The sequence below is a fragment of the Amphiura filiformis genome, chromosome 7, assembly GCF_039555335.1.
Source record: "Amphiura filiformis chromosome 7, Afil_fr2py, whole genome shotgun sequence".
NCBI classification, from domain to species: domain Eukaryota; kingdom Metazoa; phylum Echinodermata; class Ophiuroidea; order Amphilepidida; family Amphiuridae; genus Amphiura; species Amphiura filiformis.
Genome location: NC_092634.1, coordinates 6,136,908 through 6,154,945, shown reverse-complemented (window position 1 = coordinate 6,154,945; position 18,038 = coordinate 6,136,908). Strand labels below are relative to the sequence as shown.

General features: G+C 39.1%; 1 protein-coding gene across 1 annotated transcript in view; it reads left to right on the top strand.

The window, feature by feature from the left end:
• LOC140156678 (protein DOP1A-like) overlaps positions 1-18,038 on the top strand; it is a 97,346-nt gene that overhangs the window by 38,866 nt on the left and 40,442 nt on the right. The window contains 10 exon segments of the mRNA XM_072179616.1: positions 2,840-2,982; positions 3,423-3,575; positions 4,046-4,149; positions 4,545-5,721; positions 6,345-6,516; positions 7,438-7,712; positions 8,476-8,619; positions 14,426-14,624; positions 14,627-14,819; positions 16,415-16,631. Coding sequence (XP_072035717.1) covers positions 2,840-2,982; positions 3,423-3,575; positions 4,046-4,149; positions 4,545-5,721; positions 6,345-6,516; positions 7,438-7,712; positions 8,476-8,619; positions 14,426-14,624; positions 14,627-14,819; positions 16,415-16,631 — 2,777 coding nt within the window.

Sequence of the window (18,038 nt, the reverse complement as noted above, 5' to 3'; positions counted from 1 at the left end):
GTGAGTATTTCAAATGGAAGCTACCCAATTGTCTATTCTATTCAAAACTCATACTCCCTCTGTGGAAGACTTTAGCTAAATCTTCCACAGGGGTAGTAGGGATTTTAAATGGAATAGCCCATTTTGATCTCTGGCTTTGATTATAGCTAAAACTATCTTGGATGATAGCTTAGAAAGGTCTGGGTCCCTGCTTCTGTTATGCAAACCATGGTTGAATTAGTTGAATACCAGCCAGTTTACTCCTATCATGACATGATCTTAATCTTCCACACAGGGAGTGTGAATTTCAAATAGGGTTACCTGAATGGATGACTCCATTTGAAATCTATACACCCTTTGTGTGGGATTAAGGTCATGTCTACCACAGGGGGTGTATGGATTTCAACTGGAATAGCCTAATGTTCCTTTCATTGTGATTTGTGATATGGGTAATATGATGGTAAATATGATTATTGGTCATGTGGTATGATTGCACCAATCACCTTGCTGTGTCGGTGAGTTATTTGCTGTATGAACTAATATATTAGCCTTGTGTTTTTATTTTTGCAATTGCTATTTTCCTAGGTTCTTCATCAGACAGTGCATATTTGGTACTGCCAAATCCTCCCAATCCACACAAAGCTGACGCAGGTACAAAAGTAGATCAGCTGACTGACTTTATAAATCTTATAGAATAATTATAGGATACTCTGTGCACCCTAACACTAACATTACTGCCAACCCTAACTCTATACACTAATACTAGCCCTAACTACAAGCCCTTACCCTCACCATAACACTAAAGACTCATGCATCCTTCACTGCAATAATAGCATTGTGTTGCGGTAAATCGACTGTAAAATTCTGTCACTTACGTTGCAATCCTGAAAATTACTGACGATTAAACCAGGTCACCGCATGCAGTAACTTGATGGTGGGTTGCAGTTAAGATATTGTAAAATCAATGCACTGCTGCACCTGAACGCAATTACTATTTAACTTGACTGTGGTAACGCAATGTACACCATGGACAGAAAGTGCTTTTGTTTTATGTACAATGCCACCAAAGAAGTGCACATCATTAGTTTTAAAAAAGTTTAAGAAATCAAATGCAGTGCTTGTTTTCACAGAGCTCTGATGCATTGAAGTATGAGTAAGCCTTAATACTAACCCAATTAATCCCAACCTTAAGCCCTAACCCTGCCCTAAAACCCTAACCCTAAAACCCAGGGTTCACAGGGTATTCTATAGATACCTATCCTACAATGCAGGGTTAGAAATTTTATGAGAATCAACTTTGATTCCACAAGAATTTTGTTTCATGAATCGGGTCGCAGATTCTTGTCCAATTCTAACCCTGAAATGCCTCTTTATCATGTGTAATCATCACTTTCCGTTTTCTGTCAATATTTAGGCGGTATATGGGATTCTATCAGTAGTACTAATATCAGTTTTTTTCTTCAAATAACTTGGAGACACAGTTCTAACTGTTTATTTAGAAGATTCTTGATCAATTCTTTTCAAAATGATAGGAGCGTTTTCAATTAAACAGATCATTTAATGTGTCTCTCAGTTAATTGTACAATGTATATTAATCAATATTTAGGTGTTTCATATAGTGCTTTACTTGATCCTAAATCCACCCAATTCACCCAAGCTGACACAAGAGCTACACTAAGCCAAAAAAGAAACTTATAATTTTTCACAAGGTCATATCTTAAAATCCTCTCCATAAAAATGAACAAAAATTGCACACAGGATTACTTCAATACTCTACTCTAAACACTGGTCAGTAACCAAACAGTTGTCCAACTGACACAACAGCAAAATACACTGACATGCAACACCTTCCTGGACCACATTCACAGCGCAACAGATTTCTTTGGCTGGGTTCCAATTTTTCGCCTGTACAAAAAAAAAAATTACACACAGGATTACTTCAATACTTATTCTAAACACATGTCAGTAACCAAGCAGTTGTCCAACTGTCACAACAGTAAAATACACTGACACGGAACAGCTTCCGGGATCACATTCACAGGCGAATAATTGGAACCCAGCCAAAGAAATCTGTTGCGCTGTGAATGTGGTCCAGGAAGGTGTTGTATGTCAGTGCATTTTGCTGTTGTGTCAGTTGGACAACTGCATAGTTAGTGACATGTGTTTAGAGTAGAGTATTGAGGCAATCCTGTGTGTAATTTTGGTTAATTTTGATAGACAGGATTTTAAGATATGACCTTGTGAAAAATTATAAGTTTCTTTTTTGGCTTAGTGTATATTAGTAGTGCAATAACACCACCAATATCAAATATAGCATTGTATTTTCTTCTAACCTAACCCATATTTAGGTGCATCATCAGTTTTTACACTTTTACTCTCAACAAGAGATTTGGTACTATATACCAGCTTTATCAACTAATATAGCCTTGCCTTTAACTCAAATGAGCTATTCCAGTTAAAACCCATACATCCCTTATGGTAGACATGATCTAAATCTTCCACATGAGGAGTGTGAATTTCAAATGGGATTACCTGAATGGGGACTCCATTTGAAATCTATACCCCCTGTGTGGGAGATTAATGCCATGTCTTCCATAGGGGTGTATGGATTTCAACTAGAATAGCCTAATTCCTATTTAGGTGGTTCATCAGACAAGGCTTTGGTGCTCCCAAATCCTCCCAATTCACCCAAAGCTGACACAGGAACTGTACTTTCTTCTAACCCATATTTAGGTGCATCATCAGTTACTACACTTTACTCCCAAATCCATCCAATTCACCAAAAGCCGAGTCACAGACTTGGTACTATGTACCAGCTTTATCAACTAATATAGCATTGTCTTGTTTAATTCCTATTTAGGTGGTTCATCAGACAAGGCTTTGATACTCCCAAACCCACCCAATTCACCCAAAGCTGACTCAGGGACTATATCAGTAGTGCTTATACCTGCTATATCAACCAATCATCTAGACTGCTTGAATTATTGCTCAAATTTCTTCCAGGTAAGGTAGTATGTGTACATCACAATGGTTTAGTTTAAGATTTCACACCACCAAATCATAGTCCTATAGAGATATGTGCTAAATTTGCCTTAAGAAAATTAAATAAGAAAATAAATTACATTACAATTATTCATGTTTACCAACCTTGAGTACCAAGTAATTTCAAATTGTATACTGCATTTAGGCCAGAAAACAACAACTTTGTTTTTAGTAGCCCACATACATTACATTTTTTTTTATTTCAAAATTTTTTTTTTTGGTTACTTTTTTTCCAGGAAAGTTCGATGAATATCAAGATTTTTTCCTCAATATACCATAAAAATACCAAGTCGGGAATAAAAAAAAATCACATTTCGCATTTGTTTTCAAACCACTCGTGAGCTTTGAGACAAACCTTTTTTTTGGCCTAACCAATGTCTTTCTTGTATTCCTCTCCACAGAGAGTATCAGTGAGTCTGTGGTATCACCTAGGATCCAGGACTCCAGACCATCATCAGAAGAGTGCCGACCTGCTGCATCAATTACATAATGTCACACCAGATGTGTTCATATGTGAAGATGTCATTGGTAACTCTCTGGTACAAAACAATAAGGTAAGAATTAGGGATTCAATCATGTTTCACCATTGTTCATCACCCGTTACAATGATGCGTATGAGTGATTTACTTCGCAAGGAGCGAAGTAAACCACGCACACGCACCGGACCAACAAAAATATGGCAAACATTTGTCATATTTTTCAAAAAGATTCCGTCAAAATCAATAAATTTTGACCAAAAATATGGTTGATCCTTCATGTAATTATTTTGTGTAAGCTAATCCTAACCCTAATCCTAACCCTAATCCTATCCCTAACCCTAATCATAACCCTAAACTAACCCTAACCCTAATATTGTGTAAAATTACATGAAGAATTAACCAAAAATATGACAGATTTTACATAATTTTAGCAAAAAAACCCCATTTCTCCCCAAACGTAAAATCTGGGCCATACGGACCCGTAAAACGGGGTGATTTTTCGTCACCAAATGTATGATTGCAATTTTTGAATATTTTATTTTCAGGTTGTATGTCTAGAATCTCACAGTAAATTTGCAATACTATGGCACCTGGTTCGAGGGCAGATCCTCAGTTCTAGTCCAGCTAGTAAATTACGCACATTTGATAGGTAAGCTTTGATTTTAAATTTCATTTGTATGTTTGCAGTAACATTAATTCACACCAGTATCACATCATCAAAATGTTATGTTTAATTTTGTTCACCAATGGAATGGCATTTACCTGAATTAGAGATTGCTTGACTTGGCCTAACACCCCCCCCCCCCCCCCCCCCCAAATGCAGCCCAGACCAACCACCTACACTTTCCTTTACTCCAGTCACTGAAAAACCTCAACCAACCAGATGGCATCTGTCAATATCCTTGGACAAATATGAAAATGAAGTGAACTTATATTTCCATTTGCAATTACACGATTGATTGACTGATGGTTTGATTGATTGATCGATTGATTAATTCAATTTTATGTAAATTAATGTTAATTTATACTTTACTTGTCTTACAGATCACTCTTTGTAATGCTGGACAGCCTTGAGCACCCAGACTGCATGGTACGTTCCATCACCCAAACCTGGCTTGTCCACGCTATCAACAGAGGTGATATCGCCAGAATCCTAGAACCCATTCTACTTGTGCTACTCCACCCAGCCACAGCAAGGGTATCCGTACAATTCCTACAAACCAGGACTCAACAAGAGCGGGAGAAGAAAGAAGCTACTAAGGTGGCTGAAGACCAAGAGACTGCTGAGAATAGAATATATAGTATCAGCAGTATCAATGGAGAGGTCAAATACTACGTGGTAAAGGATGGGAAGAGAGCTCTTGCTATAAGTCCTGGAAATAGGGATCCAGTGTTCGCTTGTACTGCGATGGATGAGAAGCAGAAATATGTGACGAAAACCAATATGGGATTACGCTACCAGCCACCATCTGTTCTGAACAAGACGTTGAGCGTAACGGTGAATCCTATGAGTCAGCAAGCGTATTATAGTGATTCTGACAGCGATCACAGCGCACCCATGCATAATAACATCTTCAAAGCACCCGCACTTGCAATGCCAAAATCGCAGTCTTTTGATGAGCAGAACTTGAGACGATTTAGCACCCCTGCAACAAATGCGATTGGGATATCCAACAACAACAAGAGAGGAGAGAGGCGAAAAAGTGAGCAGTCGAGTCCGCCGAGTAGCCAGAGTGTACTAGATGACAAACTTAGTCACAGCGCAAGCACAGATGATCTATCGGATGCAGAAAACTATGAAGAACCGTCATATTTCTACAACGAAGAAGTGAATGAGACTGTCGAGGATGCCGTTCGTAGCGTCTTGTCCTCGATCATCGATCAGGTTGTGTTGGATGTAGAAGGCCCAGATGGCTTACAGAAGGAAGACACAGAACCACCAGAATCACCACTGAAGGCTACGCCAAGGAAACTACCACTGAGTGGACATGGAGGCAAAGGTGTGTCACAATCAGAGAAACTATCTCCCGATGACATCACATTGGATGATCTGGAGAGCGCTATGTCTGGGTTGGAGACAGAACATAGTGATGTTGAAGGAGTGCATAGTTCAGGACAAAAGAAGAAAGAGAATGTGGAGGATAATGAAGCTAAACTGTTGACTGGTTTAAAGCTGAATACCGTCAGACCACTGCAGCAGCATATACTGCTTTATGTCCAGGTAAGAATATTATCTTACACTTCCCACAATGCATTTCTTCCATTTCAATTTTCTGTACTGATTTGCTATCTAGTGCAATATGGGTTGATACTGATAGTGACAAAATGTACCTCAAAAGAGCACATCCAGATCTTGCTCTCGTCATTGGTTATATTTCCTTGTTTGTTTCACATAACTACATATCATCTATGTTAATAGCATACCAATACTTTGTAATGTGAAACGGACGATGATCTGTTTGGACATATGCTACGTAATCTGGTAAATCAGCATAAAAATAAACTATATTGTCAATAAAGGGACCTGTTTTGTTGATCTCAAATATGATTGAATTGATAGTTATTTCCTACGTACTGTTTTGCAGACTTGTGCAGAAAAGAAATACTTGGTTATGATACCCTTATCAATATTTCCAGTTGGATTATTATAAGGAAAAACTAAATTTTGATGCCATTGGTTGGAATTTGTTCAAAATTAGCAGCAAATTTGACACCCTTCTCAGGGGCCTCCAATGTTCCATTGATTGTACAAAAGTCATCTTTATGCTAATTTGTATTTTTTGTCACAAGGTTATAAAAATCAAACTAAATTTGTCAAAATAATATTTATTTCTTTTCAAACAGGTATTTGATGCTCAGAGGATGCTGTATGTACTAGCCACATTGAAGTCTATATTGAACACCAATCCCAGGCCATTTGTATGTGCTATGTCATCAACCAGCATCAGTAGTACCAATACACCACAACTCATTAAGCTACAACAGGTTCTGGCAAGACATAAACGATGTATAACAGGTAACTTTTTAAATACTTATTTGTGACCGACCACCACAAATGAGCCTAGAAGTCAGCCCTTCATCAAATTGATATTTTTACAGATTTGGAAAGATCATACTGAAGCTTCAAAATGACGCTTCAACCAACTTTGATATTCTAAAACTGTGATATTCTAAAATGAAGTTATGTTTCTTTAAAACTTGCCTTACAACAGAGCAAAACACTGAGAAAACTGCACTTAAAGTTATCAAATTTCTATTATTTCTGTTGAAAGCTGTGTAAGAGAAGTATGAAATATTTCAAATCTGTGAAAATCTTGTGACATTTTTGGATATTTTATACACTGTAGCTCAAAATCACATTTTCTGACTTCTGGGCTCATTTGTGGTGGATGGTCACATTTGTAGGGTCAGTAATTTTCTCTCATTTGTGAAGTGGAAAGATATCAAGGGAATTCTCTTCAGCAGAAAATTACAGAGAAGAACCAATCAAGTCAGTCACTTTTGTATTAATCTTACTTGATCTGAATCGGCATTTGGGAAATTCCTTCTTTTGCGGATCTAATGAACCGCTTAATTACTTTCATGCAAAACATAAGTATTTGTAAGCTTCCAAAATCAAGGCTGCAATTAGCTAACACATTATATTTTACCGCAAAAGTATGGCAGTTTTTTTGCTCTGAGCTTAGTGCTCCTTTCAGGTTACCCGAGTGACTCCATTTGAAATCTATACGCCATCTACGGAAGATTGAGATCATGTCTTCCATAGGGGGTATATAGATATCAACTGGAATAGCCCATTTTCAGTTCTCTGCATCAATTTTCTTTTGTTCAGGAATCTTCTTTTCCATGCCACAGTGGCTTGTGCCTATAAATATTTGTGGTCTCAATATTGATTCTTGAGGGATACCATGTTTTTAACACTATTGTTAACTTTCAGGTCATGATTTCTACTGTGAGTTGGAGCTTGAAGCCCTGACGTTATTCCGTAGCAGCACCTACCTAGAAATGGTCATCTTAGTTTGTGTGTATTTCATGAGGAGTTACTACCCTCAAGATTTGCGAGCTACCCAGAGTGATATCCAGGGCAATAGAGATGTACAGATAGCTAGTATGGAGGTGTTAGGACAGATACTACATGAATTGGTGGATGTTGTTAAGGATAGTGGGCGTGGTCTGGCTACATTCATCAGTGATTTGTTGTCACGATGTAAGGTAAGTAATGCCTGCATGGCTGGTGCAGTGTTACAAGCTTTGACTCATGATTGCAAATTTGTGTGTTCAAAAGCCATCATTTCCAATGGAGATGAGGCAGTGTGGCGCTGAGTCGTCAATGGGGAGGGGGATTAGGGGTTGAAACCCCCAAATGAGTTGGTTTGCTAACTCAACACCTAAAAGAAAATTTTAACCCCCAACTGCCCCCCTAAAAAGAGAAAATGTCAACCTCCAAATAGTGTAAAAATGAACATTGGCTCTGTAATTTTGTTTTGTTTTTGGTGGATGGAAGGGGGTTAGGGGGTTGAGCCCCTTAAATGAGTTGGTTTGCTAACTCAACCCCCAAAAGAATATTTTAACACCACCTAAACCAACCCACAAAAAGAAAAAAGAAAATTTCAACCTCCAAATAGTGTAAAAATGAAATTTCCCTCTGTATTTTTTTTGGGGGTGGATGGGTTGAGTCCCTCAAATGAGTTGGTTTTCTAACTCAACCCTCCCAAAAGAAAAATTCACTACCCCCTAAAACCAATCTTCAAAGAAAATTTCACCCAACCAAATTTCAACCCTCTAAACCACCCTAGTTTACTATTGATGTACAATGTGAATTTTGCTGTCTTTGCCCCCCTCGGACAACCGACCCGATATGCCACATGTAAAATACTTGACTTCCCCCCCCCCCCATAGGATTTTGATAAAGACCACACTGATTAGGACAGAGAAAGAGAGGGATAATTATTTGCCTATTTATGATTATTTTCAGGTGCAAAAAGCAGTACTATATTGCTTGCTAGCAACAGTCTACCATGCTAGGAGGAGAAGCAGTAAACATAACAGTAGTAAAGAGAAGGATATCATACAAGATGTACCTAAAGACTTGGCTGACCATGGTGCTCAAGCATTCCAGGTAAGATACATAACAGCAGTAAAGAGAAGGATATCATACAAGATGTACCTAAAGACTTGGCTGACCACGGTGCTCAAGCATTCCAGGTAAAATACATAACAGCAGTAAAGAGAAGGATATCATACAAGATGTACCTAAAGACTTGGCTGACCATGGTGCTCAAGCATTCCAGGTAAGATACATAACAGCAGTAAAGAGAAGGATATCATACAAGATGTACCTAAAGACTTGGCTGACCATGGTGCTCAAGCATTCCAGGTAAAATACATAACAGCAGTAAAGAGAAGGATATCATACAAGATGTGCCTAAAGACTTGGCTGACCACGGTGCTCAAGCATTCCAGGTAAGATACATAACAGTAGTAAAGAGAAGGATATCATACAAGATGTACCTAAAGACTTGGCTGACCACGGTGCTCAAGCATTCCAGGTAAGATACATAACAGTAGTAAAGAGAAGGATATCATACAAGATGTGCATAAAGACTTGGCTGACCATGGTGCTCAAGCATTCCAGGTAAGATACATAACAGTAGCAAAGAGAAGGATATCATACAAGATGTGCCTAAAGACTTGGCTGACCATGGTGCTCAAGCATTCCAGGTAAAATACATAACAGCAGTAAAGAGAAGGATATCATACAAGATGTGCCTAAAGACTTGGCTGACCACGGTGCTCAAGCATTCCAGGTAAGATACATAACAGTAGTAAAGAGAAGGATATCATACAAGATGTGCATAAAGACTTGGCTGACCATGGTGCTCAAGCATTCCAGGTAAGATACATAACAGCAGTAAAGAGAAGGATATCATACAAGATGTGCCTAAAGACTTGGCTGACCATGGTGCTCAAGCATTCCAGGTAAGATACATAACAGTAGCAAAGAGAAGGATATCATACAAGATGTGCCTAAAGACTTGGCTGACCACGGTGCTCAAGCATTCCAGGTAAAATACATAACAGCAGTAAAGAGAAGGATATCATACAAGATGTGCATAAAGACTTGGCTGACCATGGTGCTCAAGCATTCCAGGTAAGATACATAACAGTAGCAAAGAGAAGGATATCATACAAGATGTGCCTAAAGACTTGGCTGACCATGGTGCTCAAGCATTCCAGGTAAGATACATAACAGTAGTAAAGAGAAGGATATCATACAAGATGTGCATAAAGACTTGGCTGACCATGGTGCTCAAGCATTCCAGGTAAGATACATAACAGTAGTAAAGAGAAGGATATCATACAAGATGTGCATAAAGACTTGGCTGACCATGGTGCTCAAGCATTCCAGGTAAGATACATAACAGTAGCAAAGAGAAGGATATCATACAAGATGTGCCTAAAGACTTGGCTGACCACGGTGCTCAAGCATTCCAGGTAAGATACATAACAGTAGTAAAGAGAAGGATATCATACAAGATGTGCCTAAAGACTTGGCTGACCATGGTGCTCAAGCATTCCAGGTAAGATACATAACAGTAGTAAAGAGAAGGATATCATACAAGATGTGCATAAAGACTTGGCTGACCATGGTGCTCAAGCATTCCAGGTAAGATACATAACAGTAGCAAAGAGAAGGATATCATACAAGATGTGCCTAAAGACTTGGCTGACCATGGTGCTCAAGCATTCCAGGTAAGATACATAACAGTAGTAAAGAGAAGGATATCATACAAGATGTGCATAAAGACTTGGCTGACCATGGTGCTCAAGCATTCCAGGTAAGATACATAACAGTAGTAAAGAGAAGGATATCATACAAGATGTGCATAAAGACTTGGCTGACCATGGTGCTCAAGCATTCCAGGTAAGATACATAACAGTAGTAAAGAGAAGGATATCATACAAGATGTGCCTAAAGACTTGGCTGACCACGGTGCTCAAGCATTCCAGGTAAGATACATAACAGCAGTAAAGAGAAGGATATCATACAAGATGTGCCTAAAGACTTGGCTGACCATGGTGCTCAAGCATTCCAGGTAAGATACATAACAGTAGTAAAGAGAAGGATATCATACAAGATGTGCCTAAAGACTTGGCTGACCACGGTGCTCAAGCATTCCAGGTAAGATACATAACAGCAGTAAAGAGAAGGATATCATACAAGATGTACCTAAAGACTTGGCTGACCATGGTGCTCAAGCATTCCAGGTAAGATACATAACAGTAGCAAAGAGAAGGATATCATACAAGATGTGCCTAAAGACTTGGCTGACCACGGTGCTCAAGCATTCCAGGTAAGATACATAACAGTAGTAAAGAGAAGGATATCATACAAGATGTACCTAAAGACTTGGCTGACCATGGTGCTCAAGCATTCCAGGTAAGATACATAACAGTAGCAAAGAGAAGGATATCATACAAGATGTGCCTAAAGACTTGGCTGACCATGGTGCTCAAGCATTCCAGGTAAGATACATAACAGTAGTAAAGAGAAGGATATCATACAAGATGTACCTAAAGACTTGGCTGACCACGGTGCTCAAGCATTCCAGGTAAGATACATAACAGCAGTAAAGAGAAGGATATCATACAAGATGTACCTAAAGACTTGGCTGACCACGGTGCTCAAGCATTCCAGGTAAGATATATAACAGTAGTAAAGAGAAGGATATCATACAAGATGTGCCTAAAGACTTGGCTGACCACGGTGCTCAAGCATTCCAGGTAAGATACATAACAGTAGCAAAGAGAAGGATATCATACAAGATGTACCTAAAGACCTAGCTGACCACAGTGCTCAAGCATTCCAGGTAAGATACATAACAGCAGTAAAGAGAAGGATATCATACAAGATGTGCCTAAAGACTTGGCTGACCACGGTGCTTAAGCATTCCAGGTAAGATACATAACAGTAGTAAAGAGAAGGATATCATACAAGATGTACCTAAAGACTTGGCTGACCACGGTGCTTAAGCATTCCAGGTAAGATACATAACAGTAGCAAAGAGAAGGATATCATACAAGATGTACCTAAAGACTTGGCTGACCACGGTGCTTAAGCATTCCAGGTAAGATACATAACAGCAGTAAAGAGAAGGATATCATACAAGATGTGCCCAAAGACTTGGCTGACCATGGTGCTCAAGCATTCCAGGTAAGATACATAACAGCAGTAAAGAGAAGGATATCATACAAGATGTGCCTAAAGACTTGGCTGACCATGGTGCTCAAGCATTCCAGGTAAGATATATAACAGCAGTAAAGAGAAGGATATCATACAAGATGTACCTAAAGACTTGGCTGACCATGGTGCTCAAGCATTCCAGGTAAGATACATAACAGCAGTAAAGAGAAGGATATCATACAAGATGTACCTAAAGACTTGGCTGACCACGGTGCTCAAGCATTCCAGGTAAGATACATAACAGTAGTAAAGAGAAGGATATCATACAAGATGTACCTAAAGACTTGGCTGACCACGGTGCTCAAGCATTCCAGGTAAGATACATAACAGCAGTAAAGAGAAGGATATCATACAAGATGTGCCTAAAGACTTGGCTGACCACGGTGCTCAAGCATTCCAGGTAAGATACATAACAGTAGCAAAGAGAAGGATATCATACAAGATGTACCTAAAGACTTGGCTGACCACGGTGCTCAAGCATTCCAGGTAAGATACATAACAGTAGTAAAGAGAAGGATATCATACAAGATGTGCATAAAGACTTGGCTGACCACGGTGCTCAAGCATTCCAGGTAAGATATATAACAGTAGTAAAGAGAAGGATATCATACAAGATGTACCTAAAGACTTGGCTGACCACGGTGCTCAAGCATTCCAGGTAAGATATATAACAGTAGTAAAGAGAAGGATATCATACAAGATGTGCATAAAGACTTGGCTGACCACGGTGCTCAAGCATTCCAGGTAAGATATATAACAGTAGTAAAGAGAAGGATATCATACAAGATGTGCCTAAAGACTTGGCTGACCATGGTGCTCAAGCATTCCAGGTAAGATACATAACAGTAGTAAAGAGAAGGATATCATACAAGATGTGCATAAAGACTTGGCTGACCATGGTGCTCAAGCATTCCAGGTAAGATATATAACAGTAGTAAAGAGAAGGATATCATACAAGATGTGCCTAAAGACTTGGCTGACCATGGTGCTCAAGCATTCCAGGTAAGATACATAACAGTAGTAAAGAGAAGGATATCATACAAGATGTACCTAAAGACTTGGCTGACCACGGTGCTCAAGCATTCCAGGTAAGATACATAACAGTAGTAAAGAGAAGGATATCATACAAGATGTACCTAAAGACTTGGCTGACCACGGTGCTCAAGCATTCCAGGTAAGATATATAACAGTAGTAAAGAGAAGGATATCATACAAGATGTACCTAAAGACTTGGCTGACCACGGTGCTCAAGCATTCCAGGTAAGATACATAACAGTAGCAAAGAGAAGGATATCATACAAGATGTACCTAAAGACTTGGCTGACCACGGTGCTCAAGCATTCCAGGTAAAATACATAACAGTAGTAAAGAGAAGGATATCATACAAGATGTACCTAAAGACTTGGCTGACCACGGTGCTCAAGCATTCCAGGTAAGATATATAACAGTAGTAAAGAGAAGGATATCATACAAGATGTGCCTAAAGACTTGGCTGACCACGGTGCTCAAGCATTCCAGGTAAGATACATAACAGCAGTAAAGAGAAGGATATCATACAAGATGTACCTAAAGACTTGGCTGACCACGGTGCTCAAGCATTCCAGGTACGACATTTCAAATAGGGAAAGTACATATTTTTTATAGGAAAATGTAAAATGGGCTATTCCATTTGAAATCCATACTGCCCCTGTGGAAGATTTTGGAAATATCTTCCACAGGAGGAGTATGAATTTTAAATGGAATTAGCACATTAGACAGCTCCATTAAAATTTCATACACTTTCTGAGAAAGATTCAACCCGAATCTTCAACAGAGGGAGGGTGAGTTTTAAATGGAGCTGCCTAATGTGCTATTTCCATTTAAAATTCACACTCCCCTGTGGCAGATATTTCCATAACATTCTTTCTCCATATTGATAATAGTAAATTGCTGTAAACATTTGTGGAGAACGTACCTGTGCAGTGTTGACAAGGCGCAAACTACAACTCGTATGGCGGCGGAATTAACAACATGTACGATGCGTGAAGTATGCTCTCTTCAAAGTTTTACAGCAAAATAGTATAAAGTCTGCACAAAAAGAAACTCAGCTGTTATAAACACGCCTATAGCTTCGGAATTAATAATTGTTTTCACGTTATTTCAACATAAAAGAAGGATGGTTTATTTGGCGCACTTTGATACCAATTTGTCAATTTTGTTCAATATTAACAATGCAGCAGTGTTTTGGAAGAAAAATAGTCGAATATAAAAGTTGCAGCCATTTGTATTGATTTTGAAGTGAGCGTGAAGATAATGGCGGGCTTTACGTGCTACCGTGCTGGCATAATAACCATTGATCGCTGTAAACTGCAACTTTTAAAATCGGGTATTTTTCTTTAAAAACACTACTGTGTTGTTAATATTGAACAACATTTGACAAATGTGGTATCAAAATGCGTAAATAATGCATCCTTCCTCTATGTTAAAATATTGTGAAAACAATTATTAGTTCTGAAGCTATAGTCGTGTTTATAACAGCTGAGTTTCTTTTTGTGCAGACTTTAGTTATACCTATGAAGAAATTTATCATATCCCAAAGTCATTGGTAGAATTTCAACAATTTATGCCCAGATGCATTATAGATTGGTTTGTTTCTAGAAATACCATGTGAAGTCTTGAACTTTTGTTATTTTTCTAACAGGTGCAACTGCTGAAGCTGTCCCACACCATCATCATCCTAGAAGACCAGCTATTCACTCTGAAAGATGACACAGACACCGGCATACTCCCGGACAATGAGTGGGAATGTTACCGTATCAAACATCAGCCTCACAACTCGCTAGCCTTTGTACGCACCGCCAGACTATCATGTCAAGGGATACTACTCACCGCAATGCTAAGCGCCTCAAGCAGCAGCATAACTGTCACATGCATCGACATTGGGTGTCGTTACTGACAGATTCACTGCCATATTTGGAGCATGGATTACCAAAAATGGCGATACCTGTGGTGAACCAGCTGTGTAGGAATCTGGAGATATTGTCATCGTTGTATAAAGTCCAAGCTCAGACTTTGATTTCAGACTCAAACAAGAGGTAGAAATTTTTTTAATTTTCAAATTTTTTCAATTTAAATTTTTTTAAAGAATATGATTGTGAAGATTATCATGCATTCAGGTAGTAATAACAATGAATTTGTGATTATAATCTGATCTACTGGACTTACTTGTTATGAGAAGCAGTACATCCGCTTCACAGGTCAACAAACTGTTGCCACCAGAAATTCAGACAGCCTGATGATACATCCTGGATAGGATGTGAAATATTGCCACTCATAAAAAGTAAGTCCAGTAGATCAGAATCTCAATTTTATTGATATAGAAGTTTAAGATTTACCTTAAAATGTCCTATTTGATATCAGATTTAGTTGTACAAGTCCAGAATTTTACTTACGTTTCAGACGTTTCATCTCTCGTGCGGAAGATTTCATCAGTGTATTTCCGCACAGAAGATGAAACGTATAAATCATGAGTAAAATTCTGGACTTCTTTAAATAAATCTGATATTAAATTTAACTATATCAGTCCTGATGAACTTATTCAAAGACTTAAAGTTGTTTTTTTAAAACTTCTGTGGTCGTGCCTGTGCGTATCGCGTACACGAGCGTAAACGCAAAAGCAATAAACAATCACGCTGATTGGCTGATCGACCATGACCATGCACTTGACAACAAGCCGGCTGACCCATTGGTCTTCGGCGCGGCGTGTAGTAGGCGACCTTGTCACTTCTACGTGATCGCAATTCACCAGCACGTACCCGGACCACGGAAGTTTAAAAAACAAAAACTTTACAATGTCATGTTTGCATCTGAACTGCTTTTGATGGAACATTAAAGTGTGTGGGATGGCAGGAGCCATATTTTAACAGTTTCTTGTCTGGGGCCAATAATGTTTCAAAACAAAGCTTTTGGGTGTTTTATCCCTCCCATGAAAAATCGTGCACTTGGGGTGGGAATGATGTGACTTCTCTCTAGTCCGAAGGGCCGCTAGTCCGAAGATTCTCTAGTCCGAAGGTTCTCTAGCCCGAATATAGAATAAGGATTAGGGTTAGGTTTAGGTTTATGGTTAGGGGTTAGGGTACGCGAGCCTTATTTTATATTCAAAATAGAGAACCTGATATTCGGACTAGCGAACCTTTTTCAGAATTTGGACTAGCGAATGGTAAATTACGTGTTCGGACTAGCGAACCTTCGGACTAAGGAGCCTTCGGACTAGGGAAACTTCAGACTAGAGAGTTGTCAACAGGAATGACACCCTTATACCAAGCCTTAGGATCTCCTTTATAGAACTTTCCTCCTGTGTGTGTCAGCTTATTTATTTCAATATTTAAATAGCTCCAACAATTTAGGAAGAATAAAGTTGCCAGTATTTTATTTCCATAAACTTCTTTCCAGATCCGAATTTGAATTAGACAACATTCCACCTGATCATGTGATCAACATGCTAGAAGGCCTGACAACCATTTAAATAGCAATCCTCCAATGATTTAGGAAAAATAAAAGTGCCAGTATTTTATTTCCATAAACTTCTTTCCAGATCTGAATTTGAATTAGACAACATTCCACCTGATCATGTGATCAACATGCTAGAAGGCCTGACAACCATTTTTTATTTCCATAAACTTCTTTCCAGATCTGAATTTGAATTAGACAACATTCCACCTGATCATGTGATCAACATGCTAGAAGGCCTGACAACCATTTGCCATTTCTGTTTGCTTGAGAGCACATCCAGCTTGTCAGCGATGAGTGGACGACATACAGGAGCCAGTTCTACTGAACCAGAAAGCAGCACATCAGCACCTCTATTGAGTACCTTCTTTGGGGCACTGACAAGAGATAGGGGCAAGGTAGGTTACACATTGGGACAAAATATGAAGGTGCATCATGTATGATACCCAGCATGTATGTCAATGGCAGTTCCTCTGTACCTTTTGTTATTATGCCTCAGTTATCAAACCACAGTTTCAAGTCAAAAGTTCTTGAAAATGTCCAGGTTTTCCTTTGTGACATTTAGAAAATAAACTCTCACTCCAATCATGTCGTTACGAATTCTTCAGACGTCGAATCCGGATTCGGCTTTTGGTAAATTTATGTTATGTATGAATTATTTTTGAATTAGAGAACAAGGGATCAATTTTTTTCCATAGAGGGCAGCATATGACTGCAATGCACCGTAAGAGGTACCAGTTTCTAGCAATTCTCAGTTTTGTAAGATGCCGAGACTGCTAGGCTCACTACCATGCATGATGTAGCTTTCTTAAAGAGATGTAAGGATTATCAGAGATCACCAAACAGTCAACAGTTATACAGGGTGTATCAAAATTAAGTATACAGTTTGAAAAATGCCGCTAGATTAAAAAGTACAAGGTCTTTGGTCAAAATTCTCTAGTTGATAACTTAATCAACATCTTGTCCTCCTACAGCTGAAAAATCACTGGGGTGTGACCATTAATAAGGATTTGGTGGCTACTTTTGTGAGCCGAGTACAAAAAGCAGTTGCGCGAAGTCAATTGGGTTTAAATGCCCGGTGCTTGTTATTGTTCTGCAGCCAAGAGAAACATGCAGGTGTACAGATCATTTGTCCTCATTGTTAGGGTTCCAATCCTGGGAATGTGTGAGTTACATAACACGTGACCTTTGATAAATCTGGGCAACTATCTCATTACATATGCTAGGTTTTACTTGACAAGGATAATAGCAACATTATTAATATTAAAAATGGATACTCCACAGTACACGAAAGAGTAAAGGACCTTCCTTGTTGCAGTGTACCATCGCACCCAGAGTCCAGTAGAAGTGCTTCGGAGATTCCATCAGCAGTACCCATATGCACGTCCTTCACGTGGCGCTATTTACTAAATTGTTGTGAAGTATCAGATAACTGGAACGAGTCTTAATCTGAACAGAGAACATTGTGGTCGCCCCCGAACTGGAATATCTGCTGCTAATATCCTAGCAGTCCGTAACACTCTGCAGACGGGGCCGGCAAGCAGGAGGTCAAATTAGCTGCCGTCGAAATGGACTTGGAATACGATCTGCAACAGAATAACTCGTTTATGACGATAAGGAGACATCAACTTCGGAAAGCAGATCACCAACGTCGCACTGTGTTCTGTCAGTGGCTTCTTGCCCGTCCCCTACGTTTCCTGGAAGATTTCATCATTGGCGATGAAGCAGAGTTTGTATTAAATGTTTTCACAAGTCCTCCTGCAGACCTTGATGAACTTCAGTGACGCATAATTGCACAAGTTGAC